The 17291-nt window shown below is 40.9% G+C and overlaps 1 protein-coding gene and 1 long non-coding RNA gene across 3 annotated transcripts in view; one reads left to right on the plus strand and one right to left on the minus strand.

Annotated features, from left to right (window-relative positions):
- slc1a7a (solute carrier family 1 member 7a) overlaps positions 1 to 17291 on the minus strand; it is a 50694-nt gene that overhangs the window by 19569 nt on the left and 13834 nt on the right. The window contains exons 3-7 of the mRNA XM_082513181.1: positions 8865 to 9080; positions 2132 to 2174; positions 1675 to 1906; positions 1335 to 1434; positions 629 to 862 (exon numbers count right to left, since the gene is read on the minus strand). Of these exons, the coding sequence (XP_082369307.1) occupies positions 629 to 862; positions 1335 to 1434; positions 1675 to 1906; positions 2132 to 2174; positions 8865 to 9080 (825 nt within the window). The remainder of the gene's footprint in view (positions 1 to 628; positions 863 to 1334; positions 1435 to 1674; positions 1907 to 2131; positions 2175 to 8864; positions 9081 to 17291) is intronic.
- LOC309693722 lies at positions 13788 to 16601 on the plus strand. 2 transcript variants are annotated; one of them, XR_014272693.1, is made up of 4 exons: positions 13788 to 14073; positions 14530 to 14608; positions 14987 to 15082; positions 15834 to 16601. It is a non-coding gene; the product is annotated as an uncharacterized lncRNA (long non-coding RNA). The 2 variants fall into 2 exon arrangements; XR_014272694.1 differs by lacking the exon at positions 15834 to 16601 and having other exon boundaries at positions 13790 to 14073; positions 14987 to 15796.

Below are 17291 nucleotides of genomic sequence, written 5' to 3' on the forward strand. Positions count from 1 at the left end.
CTACGAAAAAAGCCAGCTGAGTTTATATGGGACATAAAGCCTAACACTCCCCCACATGGTAAATGGCCTGTATTTGTATAGTGCTTTACTTGGTCCTAAGGACCCCAAAGCACTTTACACTATACACAGTCATCCACCCATTCACACACTGGTGATGGCAAGCTACATTGTAGCCACAGCCACCCTGGGGCGCACTGACAGAGGCGAGGCTGCCGGACACTGGCGCCACCAGGCCCTCTGACCACCACCAGTAGGCAACGGGTGAAGTGTCTTGCCAAAGGACACAACGACCGAGACTGTTGGAGCCAGGGCTCGAACTGGCAACCTTCCGATTGCAGGACAAACTCTTGAGCCATGATCGCCCCCACATCAAAATTCTGACACAGCTCAGCCACATTAGCTCCACAGTGTGTTAAAATTACAGGATTTTTATTGTAGTGGGGCATTCACATCAAAGAAAAATGTAACTGACTAAATGTAGTAGGTACATGTGTGAAAGAAGTCCTGATGATTCATTTACAGACACAGTTTTTAAATAAAGTCTGTGTGCATTTGTCTGCGCATCAAGCTTTATAATAATAATAACAATAATTTAGGACCTCTAGATCTGCAAAGTCATATGCTTTACCTGGAGGAAGTGGCCAAGGAGATGAGAAGGGCTTGTAGAATGCCTCTTATGTAAACTATGGGGCTTTTCTTGGTGATGAAGAAGTACATGGCCGGGAGGATGAACAGTCCGTGCAGCACCAAGCCCATTACCACAGTGATGGCATAAAAGCCCAACTTCTTCCCCATGGCCGAAGGGTCGTCCATCTCTAAGATCTTTCCAGCCACCAGAAACACAATACCAAAGGGGAAATACCTGCAGAAAGGAGGAGGGAAGGACTGCTGAACACAGTGATACTAATATTAGCATGTTGACATATTTAATCCAAACAATTTTAATATGCTGGTGGTTACTAGTTTCAAGGACCTATGATCTTAATATAATGTGTAGGATGCTAACATTTGCAAGTAGTGGACAGATAAAAGGCTGCCAATAAATGACCAGTCTAGCATCGTTACAATAAACCTTCACTAGATGAAGGCTTTAAAGTGGGGCATGTCTGTTTCACCTTTTTTTTGTAATCCATCCAATTGTTGTTGAGACATTTACCTAAATACGAAAAAGTCTGATCTAACTAATATCAGAATATTTCAAATTTAACATGCCGGAGAGTGAATGGCAAACAGTGCTGGTTTTTTATCAGTGTTAGTTATAGTTGATCAGTAAAACTTCACAAATGTTGTTACTTTTCTTGTGTTAGGGGTTTCTTGTAAAATACTGCTCTTACCAAATGACAATGGCAACAATTTTCAAAACCGCCTCATTCAAACTCTGACAAAAGTTGACCAAAGCACTTCCGTTGGGTCCCATTCTTCCCAGCATTATTCCTGAACGGGAAAAGGAAAAGAAAAATATGCAAGCATGCAACTGCAGGGATGTTTTCAACAGTATTAAGTGATAAGAATGGAAACATTTGTTTGTTCCCTGCACAGCACAGAATGAATGAAGATGTTGAACCAAAATCATCGGCCCTTTGAGGCCTCACTTAAGTTTGCTTTTTTGAGATATATATTTATGCATGTGCATTGTGGATGTTAGTGCGTGTGGGATTCATGTCAAACACCCACCCATGGTTGCAGAGAATATAACGATCCCCAGTACATTCATGCCTTCGCTGGTACCGGGAGATGTTTTCACGATGACGTCAGGAGGTGGCGTTAGATCCAGAGAGAAGTTCTGGGTGTCGGTGCCATTGTCATCCTGGATGCCATAAATGTAGACCCTCCGCGTGGTTGTCTCATCCAGGAGCTGAGCGACTGTCGGTTTGGGGATGAGTTCTGCGACTCTCTGGGTTCGATACTTGAAACCAAAACAGAGCACAGTGAACGTGACATACCAGACTCTTACATGATAATGAAACACGCTCATTCGTGTTTGCATTCTCGCACGGCAACAGATTAATTTTATTCTTTTTGCAAATGTGTTGAAATAAATGGACAATAGAAGATAATATAAAGAGGCGTTGCAGTTTAGATTAAAGATTAGGGGGTAACAGAAATCTATGCTTTCAGTATTTGAGCTTACCTGTTGAAACGTAGCTTGGACCAAGTTGGCTGGAAACATGTTGCTATAAAAGAAAATTTAGGGAATTTGTTAATATCTTTCAGTGAAAAGCAGACACATTGTAATGGATCCAAAGTAAAATGTAGGTTAACAATCCCAGAAATGTAATCAATGCAGAGAAATAGAACAGTTATAACTTTGCTTTAACAAAAGCTATTTCTGTGTATCTCCTCTTTTTTATATTGGCTTTGATATTACGGGTGTATAGGAATTTCTTTTACTTATGTATTATTCACATTATTTTATTGTATAATGCCTTGGTGCCACTGGATTTTAACAAGTCTCACACTCATACATTAAGACAAATGGTGGGGGTCTAGTAAGGAAGCTGGGGGGAAGCACAGGAAGAAACTTTTGTCTCTTCGAGGACTCTGGGAGGTAGCAAGGGAGTGTGAACCTTAAGGTGTGAAACAGCTGTGTACTGCCTTTTGTTCCTGAAGAAGGTATTTAACTGAGAGCCATGCTAGGCTCAGGGAGACTCTGCTGACCTGCCCCGCGGTCATGCAGGCTCTCCACAAGCTTGGTTGTCTGTTCTTTGTGTGTTTTGATTAAAGAATGTTAGCTACCGCTCACCGCTCGTCTGCAGGCTTTATTTAAATGGAAAACTTCCACAACATGGGGTAAATCTTTCCTGTACATCTCCTCCCTGTGAAATTGGAATTGATTAAATCAGAAATTCAAAGAAGGACGACAGCTTCTTTATGGATTCTGCATCATTACTACTGTGCAAGAAGTCTTACTCTAATAAAATTACACTGAAAATTTGCTTTGTTGGTAAATAGACTTTTCTGCATCAGTCCTATCAGTCCTGACAAATGAAAATCTCCACATCTCATATCTCTGAAGAAAAGAATATTGAGTTCTTCAGTTCTTGAGCTGCCACAGAGTGGACTCAGGTGCACGGACAGATGAAATCTGAAGACAGAGGAGCAGGAAGAATGGGGACAGTAGAAAATAGAGAACAATCTCTTTCTGGAGAGGAAAACAGATGCCCACCATCCATCGAGGTGAAATGAAACCGTTTAAACCGTGTCTGCCGTCTATCGTGATGGGAAATGTGCGATCGTTGGCAATTAAAATCGACGAGCTCTCAGCACTGGTACGGAGTCAGAGGGAATACCGAGAGTGTAGCCTGATGTGTTTCACCGAATCATGGCTGCACCAGGACATTCCCGATGAGAATGCTTCCGTGGAAGGCTTCCACACTGTTCGGGCGGACAGGGACAGCATCGCTAGCAGTAAGCGTAAAGGAGGTGGGCTTGCTGTTTTAGTTAACAACCGGTGGTGTAACCCTGCCAACATAACAATCAAAGAAAGGACTTGTTGCCCGGACACTGAACTGTGTGCTGTTGGACTCAGGCCGTATTATTTACCCAGGGAATTCTCTCACGTCATCTTGGTGGCTGTCTATGTTCCCCCCTCTGCTAACCCCACAGCTGCATGTGACACTATCCACTCTGCCATAGCTCGGCTACAGACTCAGCACCCGAGTGCCTTTATTGTGATCTCGGGTGACTTCAACCATGTATCACTGGACAATACACTACCAACATTCAAACAATATGTGGACTGTCCCACCAGGGGAGAGAAAACTTTAGACTTACTGTATGCTAACGTCAAGGATGCATACAGCTCCTCCTCCCTCCCCCCACTTGGTAGGTCAGATCATAACCTGATTCACCTCACCCCCCGCTATGTGCCAATTGTGAGGAGGGAACCTGTGACCACCAGGACTGTTAGGAGGTGGTCAGAGGAGGCAATAGCGGAACTACAGGGCTGTTTCGAGGTGACCGACTGGGAAACACTCTGTGAGCCTCACGCCGAGGACATCAATGGGCTTACTGAGTGTATCACAGGCTACATAACTTTCTGCACCGACTCCATTGTTCCAGCTCAGACTGTTCATTGTTACCCAAATAACAAGCCGTGGGTGACTAAGGACATCAAAGCCCTCCTCAACAACAAGAAGAGGGCTTTCAGAGGGGGCAACAAAGAGGAGGTGAGGAAGGTCCAGGTGTTACTAAAGGACAAGATCAGAGAGGCTAAGGACAATTACAGGAGGAAGCTGGAGTGGAAACTCCAGCAGAACAGCATGAGAGAGGTGTGGAGGGGCATGAAGTCCATCACTGGATTCAGGCCAACCAACAGCAGGGGAGCTGAGGGAGGTGAGAATAGAGCCGACGAGTTGAATCTGTTTTTCAATAGATTCGACACCACAGTGTCTGCTCCCACCCCCACAACCTCACCTGCAGTCAGCCTGGAATCCAGAGCCACACCACTGTGCCAGCCTCTCTCTTCACATGTTGCCTCCTGTGAGATTCCTGACACCCCTCCCCCACCCATCACCTTCACTCAATACCAGGTTGAGATGCAAATGAGGAGACTTCACTCAGGCAAGTCTGCTGGACCAGACGGAGTGAGTCCCCTTGTCCTCAAGACCTGTGCCCCCCAGCTGTGTGGAGTCTTTCATAAACTGTTTATGCTGAGTCTGAGTCTGCAGAGGGTCCCGGTGATGTGGAAGACATCATGCCTCGTCCCTGTACCAAAGACGCCTCGTCCCAGTGGCCCCCAGGATTACAGGCCCGTGGCACTGACCTCCCACATCATGAAGACCCTGGAAAGGCTCATCCTGGACCAGCTGCGACCCATAGTAAGACCACATCTGGATCCCCTTCAGTTCGCTTATCAGCCTCGTCTCGGAACAGAGGACGCCATCATCTACCTGCTCAATCGTGTCTACACCCATCTGGACCAGCCGGCGAGCACTGTGAGGGTCATGTTTTTTGACTTTTCCAGTGCTTTCAACACCATCAGGCCGACCCTCCTGGGTGATAAGTTAGCAGCGATGCAGGTGGATGCTTCTCTGGTGTCCTGGATTGTTGATTACCTGACAGGAAGACCACAATATGTACGTCTCCCACAGTGTGTGTCTGACAAGGTGATTAGCAACACAGGGGCACCACAGGGGACTGTCCTCTCCCCCTTCCTCTTCACCCTCTACACCACAGACTTCAGCCACTGCACAGAGACCTGCCATCTTCAGAAGTTTTCTGATGACTCTGCGGTGGTTGGATGCATCAGCAGGGATGATGAGACAGAGTACCGGGCTGTGGTCGACTCCTTTGTCACGTGGTGTGAGCAGAATCATCTGCAGCTCAACGTGACAAAGACCAAGGAACTGATCGTGGACTTCAGGAAGACCAGGAAACACTTGACCCCTGTTTCAATCCAGGGGGTCAGTGTTGACATTGTGGAGGACTATAAATACCTTGGAGTACACATTGACAATAAACTGGACTGGGCTAAAAACACCACAGCACTTTACAGGAAGGGCCAGAGTCGTCTCTATTTTTTGAGGCGACTGAGGTCCTTCAACATCTGCCAGAAAATGCTGAGGATTTTCTATGAGTCTGTTGTGGCCAGTGCGATCCTCTATGCTGTTGCATGCTGGGGGAGCAGGCTGAGGGTCGCAGATGCCAACAGACTTAATAAACTGATCCGTAAGGCCAGCAATGTTGTGGGGATGGAGCTGGACTCCCTCAAGGTGGTGTCGGAGAGGCGGATGCTGTCCAAGATAAAGACAATGTTGGATAACACCTCCCACCCACTCCATGACATGTTGGTCAGTCACAGGAGCTCGTTCAGTGAGAGACTGAGATTACCGAAAAGCACCACTGAACGACACAGGAAATCATTCCTGCCTGTGGCCATCTCCCTGTACAACGCATCCACTTAACACACTGTTTGCTGCTACAACTACACATGTTTCTTTTCCAACTATTTATTTATAAGTGACTTATGTATGTATGTATGTATATATATGTATATATTGTACTATTTTTAGTTAGCGTATTGTCTGTCTTGTCTTAATGTTGGTTTAAAATGGAGCACTGTAACAAAAAATAATTTCCCCCAGGGATCAATAAAGTATTCTGATTCTGATTCTGATTCTGATTCTGATGAAAGGTTGTCCGACAAACTCATTCAAAGGATCAAAGATAAAATGAGATACGTTGGTTAATGACTATATATTTCCAGGATGAGTTATTGATAGAGCATCATAAACTCTAAGTATGACTAATATGACTAGTCCTCTCTCTGTTTTTGTCATGTAATAAATAGCAAATGAGTCACTGTATCCTTACACAGTGTAAGCTGGGATGTGGATTGGCCCCACGTTCATGCAGACCACAGATTAATATAAAGTAAGTGAGCAGACCTGCATCGTGATCACTGTAATTTAATTGTCAAAGTTTGGTGTTTTTTAAATAAGTTTTTTTCTGTAATTCAGTTTCGACCACTGATTTAAGAGCTGAGACAGCACAGCGACAGGTGTCTAGTAGCACTATATCCTGACAGAAGAGGAGGGTCAGGTATTTAAAAGGTATTCTTTTTTATTTAAATAGAAGTTATATAAAAAGCTAAATATGCTTTAGTTTATGAATTATCTGTAACAAAAAATTAAGTAATGAGCAGATGATTTTTATTAAAGTTGGACAAAGACTACGGTGCAAAAGATGGTCCTGTTAAAAGGAAGTTTTTCCTGTTAAAAGGAAGTTTTTCTTTCCCGCTGTCCCCACAGTGCTTGCTCATAGGGGGGGTCATACAGTTGTTGGGATTTTCTTTGTTTTCTTTGTATTATTGTAGGGTCTTTACCTTACAATATAAAGCGCCTTGAGGCAACTATTCTTGTGATCTGGCACTGTATAAATAAAACTGAATTGAACTGAACTGAATAGTTTACATGCCTAAATGCATGGAATTTCTGCCATTTAATATGCTGATTATATATTTATGTTAAGATGCAGTTGAACAGGTTTACTTAAAATGTGACCAAGCCACTGAGCCACAGTGTCTTTAGGACAGAAGACAAAGTTAGGTTCCTCACAGCACATCATTGCTGTTCCACGATATGTAGGAAGGAAATCCCAGATACTACACAAACATGACTAATAACTTATAAAGTATTTGTTTTTTAAGTCAAGAGCTGCTGGGATCACTAAATGCACAATGAATGACGAGTGAGTGGTCTAATAAATACAAAAGAGTTATGAGGTGCCCTTTGTTTACGTGCAGATACTGCCTGTGTAGTATTCTGTGCAAAGAGACTACTGTCCAAGGTCTGCGTTGTATTAGTGCTGCTGGTAAATCCCACAGTGACACAGAATTTAAACCACAATCAGAAATCAACCATCACATTTAAGATGCAGTGAGATTAAAAGCCACACTGCATCTGGGTACGTGTACATTAAGAAGAGTGACGTTAAAAACCATATGGCAAAGATTTCCAGAAACATTGCAGAGTGAGTCACAAGTGAGTATTCTGCACAGATCGGACCAGCGGGATATCCAATCAGAGCAAAGCTGGCTAATGAAACACTCTGACCCCAGGGTTCCCCTAATAAATCCAAGAATGCACATATTCTTACATAGCATGCTCATTATAGATGCTTATCCAACACATTCACACACGAGCACTGACAGTCGAGTGATACAGCAGGCCTGCATGATAGATGAAGGCTGTAAAGAAGCTTTGCGGGATAAATCCAAAGCACAGCTGTGCTCTGTAACCCCCCCTCAAACACACACACACACACACACACACACACACACACACACACACACACACACACACACACACACACACACACAGAATCTGTGAACAACAAAGCTTCACCACTGCACATGATCAGGTCATAGGTGGATTTCATAGGCTTGGCCAGTTTATTACTCCCTCTTATTGATAGTGTGACTGGAAGTGAGTCTTCCAACTCTATTTTATTCCTGATATTTTTTTAAAAGTTCATTATTATTTTTTTTTCCAAAAAACCAAAATTTGTTCATAATTCATAATTTCCATGTTTTTGTTTGCCTCCCATTCTGTGCATTTAGGTTAAAAAACCACAAATATCAGATATCCTTGTGCACAGGTCCACACCTCAGCCGCTCTTCTTTTAGTCTACTGACCTGCCGCGAGTCTCTGTCATGTTTCAGGTCTATCTCTAGCACAACAACCCAGCCCTTCAGCAGCACTAATTAGCTTAGCACAATAACCCACTGGCACATAAGGTTCCAGGCTTTACACTCCGACCTCAAGCACCTCCTTGACTTCTGCCTCCATGAGCACGCAGAGCAAATCTGCTTTTCATTCGCACTATAACCTACACACGTTTGTTTCATTTGCAAATCCGCAAAAGCCAAAATGCGCACATTAGCAATACGGCATGTGAATTAGATTCGCTCTGGAATAAAGTCGATCTTCTCCATGGATTTTTTTTCTTTCTGCTAGATTGTTTTTCTTAAGATTATTTTCCATGACTTTGTTGATATGAAATTGTACATAAGCATTTTTTAAGCTTTATTCATTTTTAAATACAAGATTTCCATGTTGGTTAAAAAAGCAACAACAGGCTGAATTTTAATGAGTTAAACAAAAGTCTTTCCCAACATCTTGTTCATCTAATGACTCAGATTTCTCTGAAGCCTCGCTTTTGAACTATTGACACTAAATACACAAACTTACTTTAATCCAAAGAAAGCAAAATACAGCCAAGTTTTTACTCCCTTCATCCTTCTTCCATGGGACTACATAAAAACAAGCACTTAGGCAACTCTCTTTAACATAGTCTATGCATTTTCTGGCGCTACACTTGCAGCGCTCTGAGCATAACGGAAATAATTAGTGGTCTCTTACCGAATGAGGTCCAGCAGAGCATCAGCAGAGCTGGTCATTGGCTTCTTGCTGTCCTCAGAATCCTCCTTCTGTGCAGCTCCACCCGGGTGAATGATGTAAACCATGAGAATACCAACTACCACAGCAACAAAGGTGGTCCACAGGTAGTATGAAATGGTCATTATTCCCAAGCGGCTGGAGCACTTGGCATCCAGAGCAGCCAGACCGGACATCAAACTGAGAGCAAGTAGAGACACACAAAGGCGGAAAGAGACAAGATAGAGTTAGAAACCAAGAGGGAGTTGAAGAGATTGTGGCTGAAGAGATGCTTCTGCTCAGTGTCAGAGTGAACATTTTGAAGCTGAATTTTTAGTTTTCCTGCAGAAGAAGAAAATCAGTAGTGATCAGCTACATGCAGCTGCAAATGTTCAGCCAACTCGTGTAATGTAGATCCTTGCTGTAACCACCCTGCAAACAAGTGGCCCTCTACTACACAATCCAAAATACAACTATTTATTATTTTCTTGCTTTACTGATGCTAGATTTAACTTTAAAACTCTTGACTATTAGAATAAAAGTTCCCAAACATATGAATGAGTATGCTGGGTCTTAAAGTGAAAATAAACCGCTGGTGGTTCAACAGGCTCCAAATTTGTGAAACGCCAGAGGAAATATTCTGGCAAGCTTCAAATTCAGCATTCACCTTAATAACATGCTTTATGTGGATATGAAAGCAAGCAGAGCTTTAACTAGGTGTGCAGCTTTGAAATGAATGCAGCACTTAACCAATCTCAATCAGCCTGTTTCAATTTTGAGAAGCTCTCCGTGTAAGCCTCTGCAGTCTTAAACAAGACACGGCTTCTTCTACCTTAAGATACGTGAATTCAGCCGTGTAGCTTTGCACTCATCCCTCTATGCCAGTGAAGGGGATGAAAAGTTGTTCTTACAAACATTCGAAACAGTCGATGTTAATTTGCATTTGTATGGGCAGCTCTGAATACAACGTCTTTTCAGATATTTGTTTTCACTGTACAAAGATGGTGACGCTCGTCGTATATACAAAAAAAAGGAGTGAATGAGGGAGATTCACATAATTGGCTTCTCGGTGAGTTAAAAAAAAAGTGAAAAATAAATGCAAATGACATATTTTTGGGAAGTGTGGGAGGATGTGGAGGGTGATGCTCGTGAAAGCAGAGAAACAGCGGTGGAGAGATCTTTAGCTGGGGAGACAAGATTTTCTCCCCATCCTGTGTAATCTGGTTCGACTTGGCAAGTGTTTGGGTGGATGTGCTGAGTTTTTCTGTGCACTCGCTGCCTGTGCTGAAACTCATACTGTCATGCCTCCTTCCATCATTTTTCAAATGCAAACTAGAGAGTCTCCATCTCCTGCAGGTTTCACACTGGGGACTATTGTGCTTTGAAAAGCCAGTCTGGTCACATGAATGGAAACTTGCGTCTTTCTGTGTGTGTGTGTGTGTGTGTGTTTGTGATAACATAATCAATTCTTGGGATGGGAGAAAGCATTTGATTGAAACTTGCATTAAAACGCTGCAGAACTTTATTATTAAATGCTCAAATTAAGCGAAGGATCAATTTTTTCCACTGAAGCCAAATCATAATTTCACAGCTGCAAAAACGCTGATGCGCTTGAATGATAAATAAAGTCACGTCTTCACTTGATTTTGCTGTAACTATGGTAACTATAGCACAATCTTGGCTTCCTAAATGGAAAAATTATGCTTTTCCAGTTCGGAGTATATGAAACATTTACTGAGGACTAAAGTTCAGACAGTCAATTCATCTGCATAGATCACTCACCTTTGTTGAGATGTTAAAATGAAAATGTAACTGAATGGTTAAAGAACCACACGTGTAAGTACAGGATAATAGCAAATTCTAACACTGTTAAATTACTACTGGTTACAAAGTCACGGTGGTGTGTTGGTAGTCTCTAAACTGGTTAAATATCTACAACTTTTTTCTGCGTAGCAAAAATGCTTCACAATTAGACTCAACCAGGAATGCTGGAAACTGGTTTGTTACTAAAAGTGAAAGCACAGTCTCTCTGTGAGGAAACCTTTAATGTAATGTTTCATTTTGCTTATAAGTAGCCCAGAATTGCAGATCCCTCGCACCGATCCATCTATGCATCTACAGGGATTAGAACCCAACTTGTCAATCATAGGGCAACAGGTTGGGTACATCTTGGACAGCTCATTTCTTTATATTTTTCAGACTTGCTTGTCATTTTTTATGGTTTTGAGCTGGCTTTCTCGATACCTCTCAAAGATTTTCTTTGGTCATTGGCTAATTTGCCCCTCTTCAGTTCAGTCTTCATACCTGATCATTTTCAGAGAACTTTTTTTTGTTACTTCAGCCACTAACACTGACCAATCATTCAGGCCTGTGGTGTAGGAGATCTTGACATCACTGATGTAATTATAAAAGCAGAAATGTACAGACAGATTTTACCATTTGATTGACAGTGGCTTAATTCTTAAGCATGACAACAATGCCATACGCACTGCCAGTACAGTTAAGACACACCTGGATAGAAAACCAGTCAATGAAAGGTTGGCCTCCCCAGAGGCCAGACCCTGAACATTACTGAAGCATCTCGACAGAGAACAAAAGGCAGCCGACATCCAAAGATCTTTGAATGTCCTTCAAGAAGTTTGGAGAACTATTCCTGAAGACTTCTTCAAGAAATTAAAAGAAAGCTTGCCTAAGAGAGTTCAATATGTGTTGCAGAGTAAAGATGGTCATTTCAAATACTGACTTTAAAACTTGGAATTGTACAAACTCTGTTTTTGTCTGCATTTCTGTGTTTTTTTGGAAAACCACTACAACAATTAACTGGTAATAAAACATTTTTTAACCTTTCTTATTCAAAATGCAGCTGAGTATAAATGTCAGTGTCAATAATTTTATCACGTGATTTGTTTTAACAAAGTCTCTTTTACCTTGATACAAATATCGAAGTTATTACTAAAACTGGCTATTATCTAAAAAATAATTCTAATGAATTAGTTTAAATCTGTCATGAAAGACACCTGCAGTGAAAGGGAATAAAAAAAGTAACGATTCTCTGTCGCCTACTTGTTAGAGGCTGACTTTGCCTAAACACCTAAACAGTGAAATGAGTAACGTCAGGGGTTACAGTGCAGGTGAGCGAACCCTGAGATCTGTGTAGTGTCTCAGCACAGGGAAAAGAAACACGACTCACAGTAATTTCTAATGTGAGCTTCAGTAAATTCCCCTTCTGTACTTGATGTGATCAGCTGACCTGCTGCTCTGGATTTCTACAGCTGAATCCAAGTTGTCAGCAGTTTCACGAGCTATCCTGGCTGACGTCCATCCCCGACACTGACACAATACTGTTTATATTATCTTTACACTGGGCAGCATAAAACTGATATAAAGTTGCCATTCGGTTAATTAATCTAAGTATCATCTGCTTAAATGCAGCTTCATCTCTGCTACACTTGATGCCGTCTAACTCTGACCATGAGCACCACAGACACTGTGTATCAGTCCAACACAGCTTTACTGTCAATTCACCACAATACTGCAAACTAAAATGTTTATCCTGCACTGAACTACCCAGTATTTTCATGCCACGTTTGAATAACACAAAGTTAGCATAGCTTAGTCTGTTTTATAAAAACACATCCTATACAAATCCAACACGCCTGCCTTTCTACATCTTTCTCCATCTCTGAGTGAACTTATCTCACCTTGTGAAATACAGCAGCTGGACCTTTAGCTAGTAACACACTGTGAGACAAACTGGACACAGACAGTTTGTGTGTTTGCTGATGTTTGCTGAATGCTGAAAGAGTATAAATGCTATAGAAGTAGAGAGTAGAAAGATATTTGTTTAAAAGTGTGGGGAGGAATAGTAAAAAGCAAAAAAGTAAAAGCTTCTATATGCAGATGTTTTCTTAAAAGACCAATAAAAAGTGCAAAGGTAAGAATCTGTACTCTCTAAAACCTTTGCCAGTTCCTTTTCCACAAGGGCAGTCTAGACCTTTGCTCTTCTAAAGGCTTTCCAGGAAAACCCTGTTTTGTCATTGGACAGTTTGACCCCGTGTGCACTCAGCTCTGCTTACATCTTGTACTTACAAATCTCAAAAGATTTGACACTCATAGGTAAATCTGGCATTTTAACTAAAAAAGAAAAAAACTGAATGTTATGAGTTATAACGCTTTATAATTCACCAACCACCGTGATATTAATTCTTATCACATACATACTGCACTGATGGGCAGGTTATTCCACCCACTATTTCTTTCTGTCTATTAAAGAAAAAAAAAAACAACTCAGTGGTTTACCCTTTTCTGTTTTTTTTCTCCTTGAACTGAACATTGTGATGCGACTGGAATTGCAATCACAGAACGGAGCATCGCTCGTGGGAATAAACCTTGCACCCACTGGTACATCAGATAACAAATGCAGCTGCAGAAATGATAACTAAAGGGCTTGCCCTGAGCTGCTCAGGGATTAGATGACCCCGAGCAGAAAAATCAAAATGTCATAAGTAGAATGTCACACTGCATTGCACTGGCAACATGTCAAAACATTAATCTTCAGGATAATCGCAGACAACAGTTTAAACTGAATATATATATATATGTATATATACACCAGGCCTTTGTGGATTTGTATGTATGAAGCTACAATAAAAGTTAAAGTTTGATGAATGAATTTAATCAACATCATCAGCTTAAATTTACATTGAAATCTTCTAGCCGTCATGTAGCTTCACGTTGACCACAAACAGCACAGCTTGCATTGTGAATTACACGGTAATCCTGAGAGGGCAGATGCACTGCGACTTAAGAAAACAAGATGAAATAAAAAAGAAATGCTGAAAAAGCTCGCAAAACACAATGGAAGTTGAATAAAATACACTGTAAACCCCAACAGTCTACCTGACTTATAAAGTTTGTGGATATAACAATTAAAATTCCTCACAAAGTTGAAACAACTTAAAACTTTTCTGTTCGGTTAACGATTCAAACAGTTATAATTGTACATGGCTTAGAAGTTAAGAGTAAATACTGCTTTCTTAATTATGATTTTTGAGTAAATGTTTTTTTCCGAGCTCCGCATGTGGACGTCATGACGTCATGACGTCTTCTCTCTAACCTGAACGACGTTGACAGAAAATTCTGTTCAATATGGCTGCCCTTCTTGAGCGACTGGAGAGCACATTTGGAGAAACTTGTAAGTAAAACGGAACCTTCGTTATGTTTATTTTTTCCGTAAAAAAGCAAGTATATTAATATGTTGCAGCCAATAACTTGCGCTGTTGTGTTAAAAAGCACAGACCCAGGTGGTGAATAGTTGTTCGCGGTTGTTCGCGCTCTTTTTCAAACATAGATTATGTCGTCAGTTTTACAGTTTTAACCGATTAAAACACAGTTTTACGAAGAATCACACATAAAGAAAGGGTCTTAGTGATATTTTAACGACCCCTTGCCAACGCAAGAAAGTTGGCGTTTTTACAACAGCAGCCTCACTGTTCGGCAGGTTTTGGGTTTTTTTTTCTTCTCATTAGCATCATTCAAAAGTGACTTAGCTAGCAGTGGCAACTTCTATCTAAAACAATTGAAATATAGCAAGGTGTTGTATATTTAGTGTGCTGATAAGGTTTTCAATATTTTTATTTTTTCTTCCAAGGCTGAAGGCCAAAGACAAAAAGACAGAAGAAAAAAAAATTCAGACTGCAATTAATTTCAGGTGGAGACAGTAAACACAGGTGAGTTGAAAGATCTATTGAAGAAACCATTCATTAAGTCCCTTAAGGTGAAGATTTCATATATTGATAATGATAAAATTAACACAAATTAAAAGCTTCACTGATAAACACACAATTTTTCCTTGCTTTGAACCCCATGTTCTATATAGATCACAGCTCTGATCTGGAGAACACTATTTTAAAATACTGTGTAGGGTTTTTGTCAAATGATTAAGAAACATACTCTCTGTCACAAGAGACAGAAAGGTTGTATCTTAAAAGAAAAGTCTCCAAAATTTAGTAGAGTCTGATGTCATGCAGTTTCATAAACATGTATTCTCCCCAAAGAATGACACCTGAAAACTTTGCGTTAAATGAACTTTTCTTTTCCCTTTTTAGGAGGCGCCTGATATCAACGTGAAACGCACTGCAGTACTTCGTGCCCTTCCTGTATACCTGCGGGAGGAGGACCCAGAATTCTTTTAGACATGTAATGTAAGTGTATTTTTGCATTACTTAAATTCTGCCAGTAAGATAAAATGCTATGGATTTTTTTAAATACAATTTAATACCCTAGCAGCTACCAAATTGTACAAACAAAATACCCTCTCTGTAGAAAACCCACACACACACAGGTCAGGAGCAGGGCACAGGCGTATCACAGCACTATGGCTATGCTGCAGGTGGCCCAAAAACCAGGCTGAAGTCAAGATTTAGTTTCTTTTTGAGATAAAGTCATGAAATAAAAAATTACTTTTTTTTTTAGAAAAATAATAAAAATACAAATTATGTAATGCAAGAAGCTAACACGTTAATGTACATTTTTCAAAAAAAGTAGAGTACCCTAACTCGTTACAAAGTAACCCACTACACTGCTGAATGTTTTGCTAGATTACAGGTCATGCTTGTCACATTCTCTCAAACCAACCTTACTTATTTAATTGGGGCGATCGTGGCTCAAGAGTTGGGCATTCGCCTTGTAATCAGAAGGTTGCCGGTTCGAGCCCTGGCTCCGACAGTCTCGGTCGTTGTGTCCTTGGGCAAGACACTTCACCCGTTGCCTACTGGTGGTGGTCAGAGGGCCCGCTGGTGCCAGTGTCCGGCAGCCTCGCCTCTGTCAGTGCGCCCCAGGGTGGCTGTGGCTACAATGTAGCTGCCATCACCAGTGTGTGAATGGGTGGATGACTGGATATGTAAAGCGCTATACAAATACAGGCATTTACCATTGATACTGTGTCTATTCCAGGGGGACGCATTGGATGAGTCGACCCTCATTGACACTCCAGTTGCCCTTCTCACAGTGGTTACCGACGGCGCTTCCCAGTCCAGTCCATTTTACTTCCTCAAGCATGGCTGTTTTGGTGAAAGGCGACTAGGTGATGCGTGATATTCCCAGATTTGCAAATGCATTTGCTTTATTGTTTGGCTTGATCTATGCTCTGCATTTAGACTACCCCAGGAAGCTGGTTCACACATTTGCCTTAGTCCAAAATATCTTCATGGGGCTTGATGACGGCAAACCCCTGAAACCCCTGCCTACATGCTCTTAAGGAATATAAGGCAATGTTTGTTAGGACACGCACTCTGTTACTGAGCACTTTGTTTGAAGCACTTTAAGCACTTTAAGTTTACTACAGGCTTTGGGTGGATTTAACTCCATCAGTTTACCTAATTTTCCTATACTTGACTGCCTTATCTGGTTATTTGGAAGCTGATCGTCTTTGTACCCATTTTAAAAAATTGTTTTTCATTTCTATTTAAAAAAAAGTGATTAGTATTTGACTTTTTGTTTTGCATTTTTGTGTATTTTGAGAAAGATGCAATTAGGACTGATGTCGTCCTTTGTGAGTTTATAAAAAGATAAAAGATAAATGTTCTACACAGAATTTATAATGCTCACTTTATGGTGCCGATGTCCATGTTAGTTGTTTTATAAAAACATTTGTGATGTTTTTAAATTTTCATGAAAAAATGTTAAATAAACAAAATGTAAAGTAACTGAATTTCCGTACTTTTTTTTTTTAGTAGTCTACACTCACAACATAAATATCTTTTAATTAATAATCAGATAATTTGAGTTTAGGTTGTAATATAATTGCATTGTGTTGCATCAAAATAATAAACTACAAGAAACACAAAAATATTGAAATTAAAGTATACAGTCTTTGAGTAAAGCTCAATTAATAAAATATAAAATATAATTTAAAATTTTTTGGTTAACAATAAATACAAATTTTGAGTACCCCATACTTAGACGATATGAGTTTTTGTACTTAAATCTTTTGAGGTAATCAGTTTCCACAAAAGTTTTAAGTTCAGTCAACTTGTTCGGGTTTACAGTGTACAATAGAAGTAGTGAAAAACCTCACAAAACACAAAGAAAGGATTGTGACGGAAAAGCTGTTTCAATGCGAAGGACATGCGAAGGACTGCACTGAGACATGTTTAAAAGAAGCGGATGTCACGGCGAGTGAGATGAGCCGTGTGGAGATAACAAAGGAGGATCCAGTCGCAGGCACTCGTGAAGGTGAGAAGGTGGTTTATTGGACACAAAATGCAAACAGAGAAACGGCAAACGGGACTGAAGACTATCTAAACTGAGAACAACTAAACTACTGAACACAAACCAGGACATGAACATGAAGGAGGATGAGCAGAGGTAAGTGACGATGGACAGCAGGGAGAACATACAGATGAAACACGG

The sequence above is a fragment of the Aulonocara stuartgranti genome (genome assembly GCF_965226115.1).
Source record: "Aulonocara stuartgranti genome assembly, chromosome: 18".
In the NCBI taxonomy this organism is placed as follows: domain Eukaryota; kingdom Metazoa; phylum Chordata; class Actinopteri; order Cichliformes; family Cichlidae; genus Aulonocara; species Aulonocara stuartgranti.